At 35.4% G+C, this 18,606-nt stretch overlaps 1 protein-coding gene across 1 annotated transcript in view; it reads right to left on the bottom strand.

The window, feature by feature from the left end:
* The window catches only part of LOC142339445 (uncharacterized), a 77,014-nt gene that overhangs the window by 34,734 nt on the left and 23,674 nt on the right, over nt 1–18,606 (bottom strand). The window contains exons 4-6 of the mRNA XM_075389482.1: nt 14,299–14,664; nt 13,919–14,046; nt 3,790–3,886 (exon numbers count right to left, since the gene is read on the bottom strand). Of these exons, the coding sequence (XP_075245597.1) occupies nt 3,790–3,886; nt 13,919–14,046; nt 14,299–14,664 (591 nt within the window). The remainder of the gene's footprint in view (nt 1–3,789; nt 3,887–13,918; nt 14,047–14,298; nt 14,665–18,606) is intronic.

The following is an 18,606-nucleotide window of genomic DNA, read 5'->3' as shown; positions in this document are numbered from 1 at the left end:
GAGAATCACGACCTCTCATTGTTGAGATTGTCATACGTCTACAAACAGACAAAAATCAAAAGTAAAAGTACTGGCTAGAAGAAACCGTTGTCGAAGCCGCGGTAAGGCTATAAGCAATGACCTAAAAACATTAGATATGTTCTTTTGTATCTTACTCCATTATCAATAATGTAATATGTGACCTGTAATTAATGAGACTAGGCAACAGGCAGAGAATAAAGAACAGCGAAACTAAAGAAGTCTATTTTTTAAAACATATGACTTTAAAGTCGTGAAAAACTTTAACCATCAACTGAAATCTTCAAGTAATTCATTTTTTATTCATAGTAAGAGGGTAAGACCTGCAATTATCAACAAGTCTTCATACGACAACAAAAAGAACTAAAAAAGAAAAAAATCGGTTAAAAATCTATAAATTCTGCTAAATCACGGAGTCGAAGCCGTAAAAACCATAATCTGTTCAATAACGAAATTGAAAGGTGCTATTGTGCCTTCTTATTAATCACGTTGATAACGTGATATCTCACCTTTCTTTACTCTGACATTACTCTGAAATTAGCAAAAATTTAGGCCAAAAATTTGATCAAACAGTTCAACAACGCTCTTCTTTCTTTAGAGGTAAAATCAAAACTTTCGTTAACAGTTTTTAGGTATTTGTCAGCAAAATTGACCAAAAAATGCGTAAAATTATTTTAAAATGTCTCAATACGGGTTCGTCTTTGTACAAGGAGGCTCAGTTATGTGCGTTCGCACAAGAAGTTCTGACCCCGCTCATCCACATTTTTGGCCTAAATGTCTACCAAATAGGAAGATAGAAACTTCAAATTTCAAAATAATTGGCGCGTAATTAAACCAATTTGCTTCCGACTCATCACTTATGAAGTAAATAATGTAACATTAGAGATGAGATCTGCAATTATTAAAAGTACTATTATTTAGACTATGAGACAAGAGAAACAACAAAATCGAACAACAAGAACAATCATTTAAAAATAAGCAGAATAAATTTGCTTCATTTTTGGCACTCGAAACTCAGAGAAAATATAACGCTATACTCCTCTAGAGATTAAAATGGAGAAAAATAGTTCAGATATTGCAAACAGTAAAACATTTTGAAAAAAATTGTCGATTAATTTTTAAAAACTGCACTTATGAAAAATGTTTGCAGAACTTCACATACTGAAAGCCATAAAATAATTCACCTATTAGTAAAAGAAAATTAGGATCCCCTTTTCTTAGTAATTAAAGTCAAAAACAAAGAAAACAAAGAAAATTGAAAAAAATGTCAAAATCGGGCAAGCATGTGTAAAACAAAAAACCTAACGTTTTAAAGAGGCATCAAAAACTTGAAAAATCAAAATTAAGTCACCATATGCACTGATTTTTGTTGAAAAAAAATCAACTTAACTATCCACAAATGAAGAAACGAATTAAAAAAAGCCAAATATGAACTTAAAAATTGGGAAATAGGGCTCATTTATAATTTGAAACGCATTAAAAGACTCAAAAACACCAGTATCAATTTCAGAGGTTTACATATTAATACAGATTCCATAAAAAAATCTAGGACAAAAATTTCTACAAAAAAACAAAGTCATAAGCAAAAAAATGGGCCAATTGGACAAAGAACGGCCAAAAAGTCATCAGCTGAACGAAGAGCATGATCAGAAGAACTTCTCTCGTTCAGAAAAAATTAGTTCACACGGCAACTTATCTCTTTCGGTTTCAGGTAAAAACACCGTCTGAACGAATACTAACTCCGGTAAAAACATAGCCAAAGATTGCCGGAAAGTCAGGATTGAAACAGAAGAAAAAAGATTGACCGAATTTTTTTGTTTTTTTTTTCAGTTTCAAAAAATGTCCTAATTTCAGTTTCAGTTAGATTCTAAAACTATACTTAATTCAGCTTTTAAACCGAAAGCTGATACGCTTAATATCAATGTCAGCTAGCAAACTCTCTAATGAACTTTGATAACCTATTTCTCAATGACTTAATGACCGGGCTTTATCGGTATGCCATATCTTTCAATTTTGCTCTTTTGTCCTTGACAGCATTCGCCACATTGCATAATTCAATGAGTGAAGGAAATTAAACTCCATTCAGTTGTAACAGAAGTTAAACAGAAGTCAAAGGTTAAAATCGCGATTTATTCAAAACGAAAAACGTGATCAAAAGGTAAAGTGAATTTAAAAAAGGAGAGCACGTAAAAAATAGCCGTTGAGAGGCTGACGGCGGCTATTAAAAATTCTATACTCCTCTTCGAGTCGAAAAACCATGACAAGGCCAATGATAGCCCAGCTATCGTATGCGGCTATTAATAAAAGAATTATTAAACGTTCTGAAGGATGATAAACGTTCAGAAAAAAAATTTCTTGGATGTTTGATTATCCGGAATTCGTTATTCTCGATTCGAAATATTATCTACAATTTCAAAAAGAATTTTTGTTGTTTGATTAATACAATTTCTGTTTAACAAAATGCAAAGACATTTTAGAAAAAAGACTAAACAAGAAGAGTTATATTACGTTCATTAGAACACAAGTCATTTTACGCATTCAGTACAAAATATCGGAAAGTGAGACAGCATAGTATACTGATGGGAAAAAAAGTTTAATGTTTCAGGTGTGCATTTTCTTTATTAATAGATAAATTAAATACTTATCTTGAAGGTTTAAAATTTTGATGCAATTTTTAATTGCATCACAATTTTCAGAGCTAATCTCATATTGTCAAGACATCGCCAGAAAAAAAATGGAAAGAATTGTTAGTTGAAGTACGATTCGAATGAATTGAAGCGAACTGACCGGTTGTCTAAAAACCAAAAGAATTAATTTTAAAATTTTAAGCTCTAGATAACCTTTTTCTGCTTAAGAAAAAAAAACTAATAAACATAACCGACTAAACGTCGGAAGAATTGCTCTTGAACGACTAGTGGGAGCTCTAATCAATTGCAGCCTGCTTCAGTCGGGGGGGGGAGAGCCTAAATGGGACTAAGAAGTTCTATAGTGGGCTTCAAATAACCACATTAGAGGTTAACATATACCACTATTAAGATTTAAAGTAAAAAAAATGACACCAGTTTCGGAGCACTTTTCATTCGACTTTTAGTATTAAATTGCCGCCAATTGAGTTCAGCTGCTTGAAATTGTGATTGAGAGAGAATTTTAGATCACGCGAAACGCAAAAAGTCAAGGGCGTAAAAGTCACTCGAAAAGTCAAAATTGTCAAGCGAAAATTTTGCATAAGACACACACGTTTACAATAATTGCTATGAACTACGTTCAAGAGCAATTAATTACATCACTCTATGTATCTGTAAAAGATACCCACCGTTCCACATAAAATTGAAGCAAGTTGGCAGAACATTGATTCTAATAGCTTTAAAAAAGGAGCAAAATAGGATTTGATGGCAATAAGAGATTATTCGCGGCCCTTGAAAACTGAATGATCCCTGCCAGTAGTTCATTTCTGACAACAATACACAACAACCGCAAATGTTACATCTAGAGTATCGGACCATGAATACCGTTGAACTACCGCTGAACGGCTTTAGAATTTCCTGATTAGAAAGGGGTCAATTTTTTTTAACCTCACTGCTTTGCAATATACCGCTCATTTAGTTGATTAACTAAACCACCCCAGTTTAGTTGCAATATAGATACAACGTATCCCCTAACCACAACTAACACGAATGCACAATCGGGGGCTAAATTTATGGGGATGGGTTATAGTGGGAATAATATGCTTTTCAGCAAGATAATTCTCAATGGAAACATTTTGAGCCTGACCTGACGATGCGGAAGCAATGACATCCCACTCAGCGTTCCAGTCAAGATCCCACACGCTGTCGCTGTGCCCACTGTACACTGTGCTACACTTGGCCATCTGCAACACACACTTCAACAACAGTGATAAAAACAGCCAGGGAAAAATAATTAACAGTATGAGCGTATATCATAAGAGAACAAAGTATTCTCACAGCGATAAGGGTCCCAGAAAAATATTAGAACATAACCGGCAAATTGCCAGAGAATAGCCGCTGTTGTACCCCATTGACGTTGGGACTGAAAGTTGAGAAAAAAATTGACGAAAGCCCATTTTGATTCTAAGTGTCACAAAGTGCTATAATTTGTTCTTCAGTTTCATTGGATTCGAAAAATATGGCAAATTCAGCCTCTATACAGGAGGACAACAATCTTAATTCCAGTTAGCAGTATACTCTAAAGAACTTAATGCGCTAATCCAAGTCTTTAAAATTGAAGTCTTAGTGCCCGGGCTTTATTGATTTGAAGCTCTTCTATTGATGTTGCTTTTTGACCCTAAACGTATTCGCGTAAATTAAACGAATGAATTCTTAAATTAATTCAGTTTAAACAATGAGTTAGGAAACAAACGTGAAGTCTTGATCATAGTAAAAGGAAAACCGTAATCGAAAAGCACAATGAAAACTAAAGAACAAAGCCGGTCAAATCCTGAATTACAATTCGAAGAATTGGATAACTAAATTCTTTGACCAGCAGGACATTATGAGTCAAACAGATAAAAAACGATTTAGAGAAACATTAAAAAGCTATCAAAAATCACAGGTACTTTTAATATCAGGTGATGAATACCATTTAAAAAATAAAATATAAGAAAGCAAAAACGAAAAACATGCCAAATAAGGAGACACGTTCTGGACACATAAGAGGCCAGCATAAGCAGGGAAAAACAAATAATGTTAAAAACTAGACATTCGCAAAAAATATCCACTTGGTGACAATTTCTTTATAACCATAACTGTAAGGATAAAATCTAAACATAAGTGGAGCAACCACATCAAATAACACTGAGATTCATGACTGAGATTTAAAAACATAGCTGGCAGACTGCCAGAAAATAGCCGCAATAGATTCGTAGATCGGCAGTCTAAAAAACAGTAAAAAAGACAGACCAAAAAAATTCTTCTTTTAATTGAAGGCTGATCTGTTATATTTTGATTAAAAATCTGTATGTTATTGCTGCCTCTATTAGCTGATCTCAAATAACCTTCATTTAGAGTGATACACACCCATTTGACCTTATCTCTTTGAGTTAAAGTAAATAGAAGTCAATTTCAAAGTGAGAAAGTCATTTTTGAGAGTGAGGTAAGTCAAGTGTGACCAAAAATTTAATCACGCGCATGAACAAAAAAAAAACTCGCTCCACTAAGAGCGAAAAATGACGTCACACATGCAATTCAGTTGAAATTGCATGAACGAATGAACAAAAAATGGCTGTGACGTCATATGGTCGTAACAAAAATCATGACGACGAAATAAAAAAAAAACCAAGAGAAGGCCAATAATAGCCTCAGCTATCGCTGTGCGGCTATTAAAAAACAATGGCACGAAAAGCTCAGAAAATTGACAAAATTTAAAATTATTGAAAAATTGTCTAATATCTTTATAACTAAGTCTTCAAGATCAGACCAACTCCGCTCCTCCAACTGTTTAAACATAAGAGAAACGACAAAAATCTAAGAATTGGAAAGCCAAAACTACTGAAATGTTGACGAGGTTCTTAAAACTGATACCTTCAAACAATATTGCAGCAAAAATTGACACATTAATCCAGGCACAAGTTTAAAGAAAGTTTCATTGGCCCCTAACAGTACAGAAATCTAAAAATGACCAATTTAAAAAATTGGTCATTTTAAAAATTCCTTACATTTTTTTAAGTTTAAGTTGGCATTACGAATACCTGTAGCAGAGAAAAGACTTGGAAAATTCTAAACTGTACAAGATCTCTGTGAACTGTGAGAGCGGGAAATTAAGACCGATTCAGGAGAAAACTTTAAAAACCAACAAAAAACAACTTAAAAACAAAACTGAAAGACAAAAAATCAACTTTCCACAAAAACGTTACCAAGAAAAACCTTAAGGTCTGCTTAATAAAAAACAGTGCAAAATTGCATACTTTGGAGCTTAAAATGACCTTTTAACAATGCATTTAGGCCTTCACAGCAACTTCAGTACTCTAATCACTTAAAATACTACAAAAGCCAGCTTAAAACCTTTTGGGCTTTACCTGTTTGTCCAGTTTTGAAATCAAGGAGAACAGGCGAACATCTTTAAAAAAAATAGCACGAGAAGTTCTGAATTAAAATTCCAAGAACTGAATAAACTGAAGACAATACAGCCAGTCTCCTAAAAACAACAGCCTCTGATAATAAAAAAATTCTATATCACAACGTCCACGAAAGCAAACCGAACACAAATAAAAAACTAATTTCATTTACAATTCAGAAAAACCCTATTTTTCGCAATTAATATGTCCATCAACTTCAACCTCAAAAAATTGTATACAATTCGAGTTAAGATAGCAAACACCAACTTCGTTGAAAACTAGAGAGAACGTAAAAGGACAATACAAACGACACTTTTCGTCGACATCAAATTTTTAAAAATGTCATTTAAAATAAGTGGCGTCAAAGTCATGGACACACAACTCGAAGCTGACATCTTCAAAAATCACAGTCCACTTAACAAAAGTAGTAATGATTGAGATTGAGTCACAAAATAACAAAAACACCTACACGAACTGCCAAAAAACATTTAAAAAACGAGTCGTATCGAAGTCGTTAGGAGACTAGGTGACAGAAGAACAAACAGAATCGTCTAACGTCAGGCGAATTACTCTCAAACGACTAGCAAGCCGTTGGCTTCTGTAGTAGCCAGCTGGGCTTAGGGATGCTAGCATTAGGGAGGCCGGTGGGGGCAAGCGGTTTTTTTTTTGGGGGGGGGGGGGGGGGGAGGGGGATTCAACTGATAGGGGGATAGGGTTAAGAAGGCTAGATGAGAGGGGGGGGGGGGGGGTTCAAATCGACAGGTGGAGGAGGGTGCAAAATGGGAGTTTTTTTGGCGGAGGGTGAAATTTCAAGATTAAGAACCGTCTTTCACACCATGAAATTTTCTCCTGAAAACAGTTTTGCTGAACCGCATTCTTAGAGTATAGTAAGGCTGAGGGCTCTAAGAGAACTTATTGCCCTCCGAGCGCTACCTGTTCATCCCGTTTTTGAGGACGAAAAGTCAATAGGTCAGAAGAAGAATTGAAATAAAAGACCACAGGACCGATATAATTGCTACAAACTTTGGGAGCACTTAAAAAGAACTAAAACGACAGAAAGAGTCACATACATTTTTAGAAAATGAATAGTGTCAAAATTTTCAAAACCAGTGTTGTTTTTGAGGGAGTTAAGCAAAATTAACTAAGCAGCATTACAGCACACTTTTCATCATTGAAAGTATTTGAGCAGAAAAGAATGATGGAAAACATCAGAAACGAGTCAAATTGCCACACGTGGAAAAAATGACCTCAAAAACCGTAATTTTTCTAAACAACGATTTTTCATTTCATATTGCAAATAGTTTGAAACAAATAGCGCTGTTGAACTACTCGCTTTTTACTTCTCGTACTACTATGGCGCGATTAAAATCACTACTTCAATTTGTCTTCTCACAGATAAAAAGAAAAAAGTATGAACAGTTCTTAAAAACAGCCAGAAGACTCCGGAAATTGACTCGAAGTAAAATTCAACTTAAGCAATGGTCAGTCAGAATAAACTATTAACCAATACGACTGCTTTTTCTTCCAATAGACCATTCAATTTGAAACAACAAACGGAGAACAGAAATAAGAAGGGAAAAGCAATATATGATAACATTTTCCCGACAACTCGTCGTAATTAGCTACTCTGAAACAGTTAATCCTTTTGTTTGTCATAGTCAGTTCCCATTCAAAATTTGTTACCACATGATAGAAAAAATAATACAGACAGTATATTGAAAACCAGGGAAACAAAGGTGAACAAAAAAAATCAAAATTAAGTACAAAAAATAACCAGCAACTTTGACTACCAAATTCTCCAACAGTCTATATTTCGCTGTGTCTGAAATAATCACTTAAATTATGCTTGTTTGATCATCGACCACTCAACAAGCACACAAAAGAAAAAACAAAAACGAAAAATGGTTGCATTTACTTCGAACTCGGACTGCATTACATCCAAATGCCTATACTCAGCAACCAGTTCCAAGGAATAGTTATATATCAACGATTGAATATAAAAAACAAACATAAAAGCTCAAGAACAGCCAAAATAGGCAAGACATCAAAAATGAAAACATAGGCAAAAACTTGAATTAATATTCAATGTCAATTTTCATTAACAAAAACAACTCAAGAACAAAAGCAACTTTAACCATAACAGCTCCTTAAAACAATAAAAATTTGAAAACCAAAACAAAAACTGCTAAAAAAGCAACCAAAAACACCAAAAAGACAAAATTAGACAGAAATTACATCTTTAACTCTGACATTCTACTCAAATGCTTAATAGGCAAGAACCTAATCTTTGCCGCACAAGACCAATAACTTATTCACTTGGCGCAATGTTTTCCACGCCTATTTTGATCTGCAGTCTCAAAAAAACAGTAAAAAAAGACCAAAAAACTTGTTCTTTTTTCATTAAAGGATGAGATGTTATATTTTGATTACGAATCTGAATAAGTTATTGCTACCTCTATTAGCTGCTTTCAAGTAACCTTCATTTAGAGTGACACACATTCAACTGACCTTATCTCTTTGAATTGAAGCAAAGAAAATTCAATATCAAAAAGAGGAGGTCATTTTTGAGAGTGAGGTAAAGTCACGTGTGACCAATCGCGCGAATGAAAAAAAGAACTCGCTCTTCTCAGAATAAAAAATGACGTCACGTACGCATTTCAGTTGAAATTGCATCGAAGAACGAACAGAAAGCAGAGTTGAAGTAGTTGTGACGTCATATGGTTGTAACAAAAATCGTGACGAAATAAAGAAACCAAGAGAAGGCCAAAAATAGCCCCAGCTATCGCTGTGAGGCTATTAAAAAGAAACATTTATCAATTACCTCACTGCTTTCAACCTTTGCTGAGTTAATTGATCTAAAGCCTTATTTTCACGCCCGGCATTTAAATTCGTTTCAAAAACAACCTTGAATTCAAAAGTTACTGATTAAAAAAACAACTCCCAAAAACATATTTTTCAGATAGCTATTACAAATTAACGCCAATCACAAAAATAACAAAAATTAGAGCAATATAAAGTCAATGAAAAATTTATCCTGAAAAACAAAGATGTAAAAACTTCGGAATCAATAACAGACCAAGCGGAAAAGTAAAGAAAATTGCAAAAATCAAATCTTTCGGTGCTTTCACAGTAAAAGAACCTCATAACCACATGCAAAACTTTTAAAAAACATAGAAAAACTTTTCGCAGTTCTAACGGTTGAGAAGGGACAACATAACTACACATGAAGGCAAGACTCAAAATATCACTTCAACCTTTCGAAAACAAACGGTATCTCATCAAATAAAACATTAACCTTAAGTTGTAGCCAAAACATTGACCAAAATTAAGTCGCATTAGCAGGCCAATAAGAACCACAATGGATACGAAATGGACCACATGAAAAACAACAAAAACAAAATTAAAAAAAAAACAAACAAACAAAAAAGATTAAAAAACATCAACTTTCACTTTTTGCAAGGAAATAGTCAAAATCATTAGAAAAGAATGCTAAGAATTCCAGCGAATATCTAGATTTACTTATTTCTCATCGGCAACCAATGAAAATTGTCAATAAGGAAACAACTATAAATATACAACCAATTTTCTTAAAAAGTCCTACCACTTTTTGAAAACTATAAGTGTAAAAGTCACAAAGCAAGATACAACGAAAAGAACATCAAAAAATCGCAAAACTCAAAACTCGAAGTTCATTTATAATCAGGTTCATATATAACTAAAAAGCAACCAATGAGACTTTCCATTAATTATACTGAGTGATTGGACAACAGAAATAATATAAAAGGGCGCTAATATGTTACGACAACAAATAGTGTCAAAGTCTTAAAATAGCAGTAGCTCCCTGTTCATGAAATCAGCAAACTGCAAATAGGAGCAACAAGAACACATATGTATCACATAAATAGCATTTAAGAAAAGAAACACTGAAAGCGAGTCAAACTGCCGATTGCGATAAAAATTTTTTTTCAAAAACCAAAGGTTTGTTCATATATCAAATTCTGCCGGGTCGGGGAGGGGGTGCACCGACAGGTAAGGGGATTGATGAGGGACAACGCCGTGGGGGTTCTCTGGCTGCACGGGGCCACACCCTTACGGCCTGAGCGATGTGCAGGCAGGGATGGGGAGCTGATGTGGGAGAGGTGTGTGGGGGGTCAACCCCTCAGAACCGTCCCTCACACCATGAACATAAGTCACCAAAACAATTTATGTGAACCGCATAGTTGGAGACTGCTGAGCTGAAAGGCACTAAGAGCTCTGGCAGCTACCTGTTTATCCCATTTTTGAGGACGAAAAGTCAAATGGGTCAGGCGGAAGATCGGTCAAGCGAAAAAAGTTCGTTTGAGAGAAATTTATAAACACTCACAATTTATAATTTGACTTTCTCGCTGAATTGAAAAGCTGAAAAAACTGCGCACAGATCTTAAAAACAAATAGCCGCCGTTGACGCACATCGGGATGGAAACAGAAAAAAAGTTGGATTCTGAAACTACTTAATTCAGTTTCCAAACTGAACGCTTATCAGCTTAATACCAATGCCAGCTAACAAACACTCTAATGAACTTTGATAACCGTGTCTGAATGACTTAATGACCAGGCTTTATCGGTTTATCCCGCTCTTTTGATTTTGATCTTTTGACTTTGACAGTATTCACCACATTGCGTAATTGAATGCGTGAAAAAATTTAATATCCATTCAGTTGAAACAGCAAGCGAAGTAAGTCAGAAGTGAAACGTGAAAATCGTAGCTTATGTAAAATGGAAAACGTGATCAAAAGGTAAAGCAAATTTAAAACATAGCCGGAAGAACTCCGGAAACGACTCGAAGAGTCGTCCTCCCGAAAGAATTATCTTTTAAATAATCTGGTTTCTACTAAAAAGACTACTAAAACCAAAAAAAATTAAGCAAAAAAAGAATATAGCCCATAAAATAAACTGCACTAAAAACCTATTAGATTACACCTATATATAAAACAAGCCAAAATTTTTATACACAATTGAAAACATCACAGTACACGAACAACAACAGTCAACCCTATGTTAGACTCCAAAAACATTTTAGAAAAAACTTGAATACTGCAAGAAATGATCAAAAATTGTTACAAAATTTAGAAATTTATCAATTTCCGTAAATTCTCTCAATCAAAAAACTACAAATACAATATAAAAACATTGATCAGTTGGTAACTAAAAACCTTGTCGCTTAAACTATAAGCACTTGTTGTCTTGAAATCACAATGAATGCCAAAAAATCAAACAATGAACAAGAAATTATTGAAACTGAAATTAATCATGAAAAAGACTAAAGAGACAGAACAATGTTCAAACGCAAAAATTTGCATGTTGGCAAAACTAAGCCATTAAAATAATCGCAGAAAGTGTTTTAATCAAAATTGGTAAACATGAAGTTAGCAAAACCTGAGTGCCATATTATATTAAATATCAAATCAATTGCAAACAAAAAAACTTACAAAATTCAAAGACAAAAATTATTAGTTCAAACCGATAAATTTCAAATTTAACAACGGCAGCGCGAATAAAACTATAGGTCTTAGGAGAATGTCAGAAAGAAACATGTGAGAACACATACATTGATGCGAGAAAAATCAAAAAAGTTAATCGGAAACTAATTCAAAATCATAATGCAAATAGTTGGAAAAGAAACATGGATTTTTTGTTATTAATCAATCGAGGTTCAAGAACACTACATAGCCATCTTCTTGTCTCAGTGTCTCATTTAAAATAATGATCATAAAATGATAAAAAGCTTCACTGAATTTTTTTATAAGTTATCGCCAAAATCAATTCAGTTAGCAACAAAACGAAACCAAAAACACCGATGGTTCACCAAAAGACTTTATGAACATAGCCGGCAGATTGCCGGAATAGCTGCGAAAGAATAGACCTGCGTGCCATATAATAGAGATAGAAACAGATACAGATCTAAATTGAAAAATAAATCGACGCCGCTCAAAAAACTAGGCTAAAAAACATTCTGCGATAAATTAATAAAGCTGGTTAAAATTCATTCCACAGAAGCCTCTTATTAGGGACCTTTACAGCACATATGAGTTCCTTTGACCTTAAACAAACTCAAATTAAACTTAAGTTTTAAAGTGCAAAAGTCATTTTATTGAGTCACGTATGATCAAAATCTAATCACGCAAATAACCTAAAAAATTTTCGCTAAAGCGAGTGAGAAATGACGTCACGCGCGCAAATGCCGTTAGTGAGAGGAAGAAGTCATTCAGAAAATTTGACTTTTTCAGCTTTGCTGTGTGAACAAATGTAAAACGAAAAAAGAGCGTCAGACGACGAAACAAAAAAAAAAAACCAAGAGCACCGCAATATAGCTACGCTCAGCTTACAGCTTCGCAGCTATAATAAATAAACTCAAATTAGAAACAAAAAATTTTTGACAAAAACGGCCAAAATCGGATCAGAATGTGTACAATTTTAAAAAACAAAAACACCGCACATCAAAAAGGCATCAAAATCAGGAATTATCAACAAGTTGACATATTTACTAATTTGGTTCGCAGAGTCCGCTCAAAGAGCCAAAAATGATGAAATTGATGAAAAAAAGCCAGAAGTTGACAAAAAAATGAGAAATATGGGCCAACTTTGCACTTGAATTTCAATATTAAGCTCTAAAAAACATTGTGGTATCGATTCCAGATGGTTGCAAATTCATTCGGCATCGATCAAAATTTACTTCTACAAAAAACCAAGTTACAGTTATCTGTCATCTATATGCGCCAATCTCTCAAAAACTCTTTTAAAAGTCAAAAGTCATTCACTGAACGCAGCGAATGAACAAAAAAACTTCTCTCGCTCAGAAAAGGTTAGTTCACACGGCAACTTGACTCACTTTCACAATTAAGTCAAAACGCCATCTGAACAAATAGTCGTCCGGTAAAAAAAACCTTAAGAAAACCAATACTCTCTTCGAGTCGTAAAAAAAGGAGAGCCCCTAAATAATAGTCGTTGAGAGGCTGACGGCGGCTATTAAAAACAGAAGAAAGCATTCCGGAAACGACTAAGGAAAAATTTCACCGCCACTACTAACATAAATAACCCCCACTCAAATATACTAACTTTATTGAAAATCAACAGTGAAATGACAAGAGCGTAGGTATGCTGGAAAGTCGAAAAACATACCCGGCAGATTGCCGGAAAATAGCCGCCGTTGATTCCAATAAGCATGATTGGGATTGAAATAACAGAAGTTATTGAAAAAAAAAAGATTTTTGTGCAAAAACAATTTTTTAAGTCCGATTTATTTTGATGGCATTTCGTGGTTGAACATACTTCTGTTTCAGAGAGAGGCTACAGGGGCAACTATCAATACCAATAAGCATTAGAGATGGTAACTAAGACTTATAGGAACGACGTTCAATTAGCGGGCATCTAAAATTGGGCTTTATGGGTTTATCCCGTTTCTACTTCTGACTTCAATTTTTTATACTGACTCTGTTCATTTTGAATTGCTTTGCTGAGCAACTGATGTTCAAAATCACTTTTAGCAGAATGAGAGAAGAGAGAAACTAGCCTAGAGAAGTCAAAAAGATTTCACGCAAAATGTTGAAAAGGCGGCAAAATGAGGTAAAGCGAAACATTTTTTTATTCGACGAAGTAAAAAAAAAAAATAGGAGCGCTATAATAGCCGGCTGAGAAGATGAGGGCGGCTATTAACAAACTTTTCACGTCACGAAAAATGAAGATACCCACAGTATAGTTCCACCCCAGCTATCGCTTCGATAAAGATTTGCTCCATCTAAGCGCATTTTCGGTTAAATCCATTTAACTCCATCTAAATGCATTTTCGCTAACCGTTGAATTTGAACCACCTCCAGTGCGACTGGAAATAGCCCCGATAGCTCCAGAGTTGACGGCGTCTAAAGTGCCAGCCTTGAAGGTCGATACAATCTTAGTCAAGCCTGTCTTAGTCCTCTGCGCCACTAAAACAAGTACTTTTCTTGTACCATAACCTTTATGTCAGTTAATGAAATTTCAATCCATTAATCAGCTACAGCCCACATAAATAATAACTCGAAATAAGTAGTTACATCTATTTGATAGTCAGTCTTATGAAATATTTATCAATTTTCATTACTCTCAGTATATTAATCTCGTATAAATCACTGTTTGGTCAAAAGCGAATCTATTACACTAGCGGAATAGGACAAACTATTTGCGGTAAAAGAGGTTACTTCTCAATCTGGTTTTCTGATCAGTCGTTGAAGAAGCAGCCACTGATTGATTTGGCATTGAAGCTATTGCAGTACCGACACCAGCACCACCAACTGCAGACATTGGCAAGAGATTTGTATTATTATTGCTTAATATTACACTTGACACCGGAGTGCACGTCTCGGAATTGGGACCGCTTCCCATTACTGCTGGGGCTCGAGGCATGTTAGCTTGTGATGATGGGGAGGGATCCAACAACCCACTGTCGTCCATGTTGTTATTGTTGATTGTACTGCCAGTAGAGGACATGCAAAAATTAGGGTTGTTGTTGTTCATGCTTGCATTGGAAGAGATGTATTGTTGCAGTTGCTCCATCCGTTGCGATACTGTGACAAATTAAAATGTCAAACCCATTTCGCTTAAACCACATTAGTCAGCAAGATAATCAGCTGAGAGACTACACAATTAATGATAATTTATGATACATTTATGAGCAGTTTTTAAGATATGCCGAGACGCCGATTTCATTATAGTACAACCTTGAATTCCAGTCGGTCCGGACAATCCCCAAATGAATGCTAATCGATTTAAACTACCTCTCAGCGTCAAAGGAGGGTCCAAAAATCATTAAATAAATTACTCTAGCATAGAAAATATAGCTGGTAGAAAAAGTGATCATTGCTTCTGTGACATTTACTCTGAAGATACAGATGAGACGACCGAGATCCAAAAACACTTAAAGATAAATCGGATTTTCTACTCATTGATGTGATGTCTTCAACTGATCTGGACATATGCTCTGTAAAACTGACCTCAATTAAAGAGGTATATCACGAAAAACAATTATTCACACGACGGACCTCACAACTCACTCCAATAAGAAGAGTCAAAACAAAGTCACCAACGCAGATCAAAACAAAAATAGCGTGAAAGAGCGAACAAAGGCTAATTCCAAAAGAGTGACATCACAGGTCGTAAAAAAATTGAATAGCTGAAGGATTTCGAAAACGACCGAAGCGTCGATAGTTCCTAAAGAAAAACACCAAAAAACGAAAGCTGAGAAGATAAAGCATTAAACATTGAGCGTTGATTTCTCAGTCAGATTAGTTTCAACCCAGAACATAGAAAAAAACATGCAAAAAATAAGACTAGGGGGGGGGGGGGTGACCGAAGGAGTGTCAAACTTAAGGAGACTAACAACCAACAACCACCCTTCACACCCTGAAATCGTCTTCTCAAAACAGTATCGGTGAATCGCATACATAGAGACTACTAAACCTTAAAGATCTCAAAGAGATGATCGTCCACTTAGTGCCCTTCGAGCGCGGAAAGTCAAAAATTAGTCAAGCGAAAGATCACATGACTAATACAACTGCTACAAACTTCGTTGGAGAGCAATTGACACACTTTGTTGGAGAGCAAGTAAAAATAACAAATCAAATTAACTTTTAATTAAGACTCAAAAAGTTGGTATAAGAAAATTTTAAATTATCATTTACAGAAACCATCAAATACCGGCGAATGGTCAAATCTCTTTGAAAATATTAAGAATAATTTGGAAGAATAATCGGTCAAAAATTGGCAAAATTAAGCTCATCACTTATGAACTCATTGCTGATTGGTCAAGCAAAAACTTTGCATAAAAAACCAAAAGGTATACAATAATTGCTTCAAACTTCGTTCGAGAGCAATCAAACAAAAAAGAGGTACTAAAATGGTTTAAATCAAACATAATCCGACTAAGGTTGGATGAATTGCTCTCGAACGACAGGCGGAGGCAATTGAATTTGGATAGGGTATAGCTTAAAAATTTTTTATGGGTACAAAAACTCCGATCTCATAGGTATTCGAACCATTTTCATCACTAAGCTACAACGGTTTTAAACCGCTCACAGCAGCTTTTGCATTACCGACAAACAATGAGAGCAATTGATATCACTCTAAAATGCAGAATTGAAGCATGAAAAAGTCACATGAGAAGTCAGAGAATTTTCCAGAAAAAAACGCAAAAATTTTCAATGCAAAACTTTCATAAAAAAGACCAACCCGTTTACAATAATTGCTTCAAACATCGTTCGAGAGAAATTTATAACTACTTTCAATTTAATCAGGAACTATTTCAAAAAGTCATTTTAAAGTAATTTAGTGAAAGCGGCGATATAGGATCATTTAAAAATTACTGCAACAACGATGTAGTGATTGACGAGCGGTCCCCGCTTTAGGGGGACCAGGTTGGACGTAAATTTAGGGAGAATGTGCGAGAGATAAAGTAAATTTCTTTGAGCAATGCGGTCTTGATAGATTGATGTAATTTATGTCAGGTCAGTTTGTTAGGTCAGTAACCTAGAGGTCCCTTTTGAGTATTTTTTTATAATTAAAGGTATGGTGGGCCTTCATCCCCCCTTAGGATAGCTGTTCTTAATTATGACACAAAAGACTCGAGCGTCGCAGACATTACTATCCTTTTCTCAGTTGTGTCGTTCGTAGACATGCTGTTAGAGGTAATGTCTCTTCATCCACTGAAAATTTGTGGTAGCATTTTCATTACTGTTTTTCTGCTCAGGATGCTTGCAGACTACAATTCGATGAATGTCTTTGAGCAGTTGCTTGCTGGCCCTAATGCCATTTAGCTGTTCATGTGTAAATAGTTGGCTTTGTACATTTTTACAGCCATTTATTGTGTGGATGGCGATGTATCGTTTCCGTTGATCATGGAGTTGTTTTCTATTCGTAGTACTGATATCAAAAAGTTTTCCGTATATTTGCCTGTTATTAATGGAATATAAAGGGTAAAACTTGCCTTCTGCATCACGTGGGGGATACTGCTGCGCCTGATTTTTCAGCAGAAAAAGTTGTTTTCAAAAGTTATCTTGTAGCTGCTTTGTGGTAAAGTTCTTGTCTCCAAGTATCTCTACATGATTGCTAAGGTACACGTAACGTAGTCAAATTCACATCGTCTGCATGGGATGTACTGCAAATGCTTATGGCGATAAGCATTTGATGGCGATAAGCCGGCTCATATAAGATGTTGGAGAGCAAGCGCGATAGCACACCACCAGAAAGCAATTTGATTTTTCTCATTTTCGATAACCTCCGTATACGAGAACGCATTTTCAATGTATAAGTCTACTCAAGTTTTCGTGATTTTCGGTATGAGGGTTTCATTTTGTCCTTTAGTTAGGTCGCGATTAACCATGTGAAAAAAATGAGATCTATCAGTAAAAGGGGAATATGACGACAGAGCTCCTTTAGGTTAAGACAAATTTGGAAGCTGTTTGTATGATGGTGATATTTGAGCGGATAGTGAGAAAATGATTGCATGTGCGTTTTTTTTCTTGCGTGCGTGCGCGTGGGTGTGTGTGTGTGTGTGTGTGGGGGGGGGGGGGGGGGGACGGGCATGTCGAACTTATAAAACGCTCACACTAAATGTTTGCATTTCTGCCTCCTCAGTACTTCTGGTGAACCGTACTGTTAGAGAACAGTGAAAAATAAAAAATGAAAGTAAAGTATTTTCTGATCAGAAACTGCAGCACAAACGAAAATCTGAGATTGGAATAAAACTAAGGGAAGGCCAACAACAACTCTAACAAAACTATTACAACAATTAATATAACCGACTAACGAAAATTGCTCTCAAACGATCGGCGAGCTGTTGGCTGCAGTATTAGTCAGCTGGGGCTCAGGTACACTAGCATGGTGGATCGCTAGGCGAGAGTGTCAATCTCTAGGTGGAGGAGGGTGGATGAGAGAGTTTTAAGAGGGGGATAGGGGCTTGACTCGGTAACTAGGGGGAGGGTTCATAGAGACTCGTAAAGCACTAAGAGCTGCTCAGCAATTTAAGGCCCAATGTTGTTTACCTGTTTGTCTCATTTTGAGGACAAAGTTAAAAGCGTCAGACGAAAAATCGGTCGAGTAACAAATCTCAAGAAATAGAGCACAGGACTAATACAATTGCTGCAAGCGCCGTTTCAGCGGACTATATAAACAACAATACAAAAAACCAATTGATTGCCAAGAATCGCCGATCATAACCCCGATTGGGAATGAAACTTTCAAAATAAACCATTTTTAAGTGCATTTGTGTCATTTCGTAGTTGAACATACTCGTGTTTCTGAATGAAAAGATAGAGTGGCAAGTATCAATAAGAATCAGAAATGGTAACTAAGACTTACAATAACAAAGTTCAATAGCGGTCATCTAAAATTGCGGCTTTTGGGTTTATCCCGCTTCTATTTTTCATTTCGTTTTCGAAACGGACTCTTTTGACTCTAGATTATTTCGATGATCAGCAGCTGCTTGAAGTCACCTTGAGCAGAATGAGAGAAGA

Source organism: Convolutriloba macropyga, chromosome 5, assembly GCF_964194025.1.
Source record: "Convolutriloba macropyga chromosome 5, txConMacr16.3, whole genome shotgun sequence".
Classification (NCBI taxonomy): domain Eukaryota; kingdom Metazoa; phylum Xenacoelomorpha; order Acoela; family Convolutidae; genus Convolutriloba; species Convolutriloba macropyga.
Note: the sequence above shows the minus strand (reverse complement) of the source record. Positions and strands in the feature narration are given on the sequence as shown.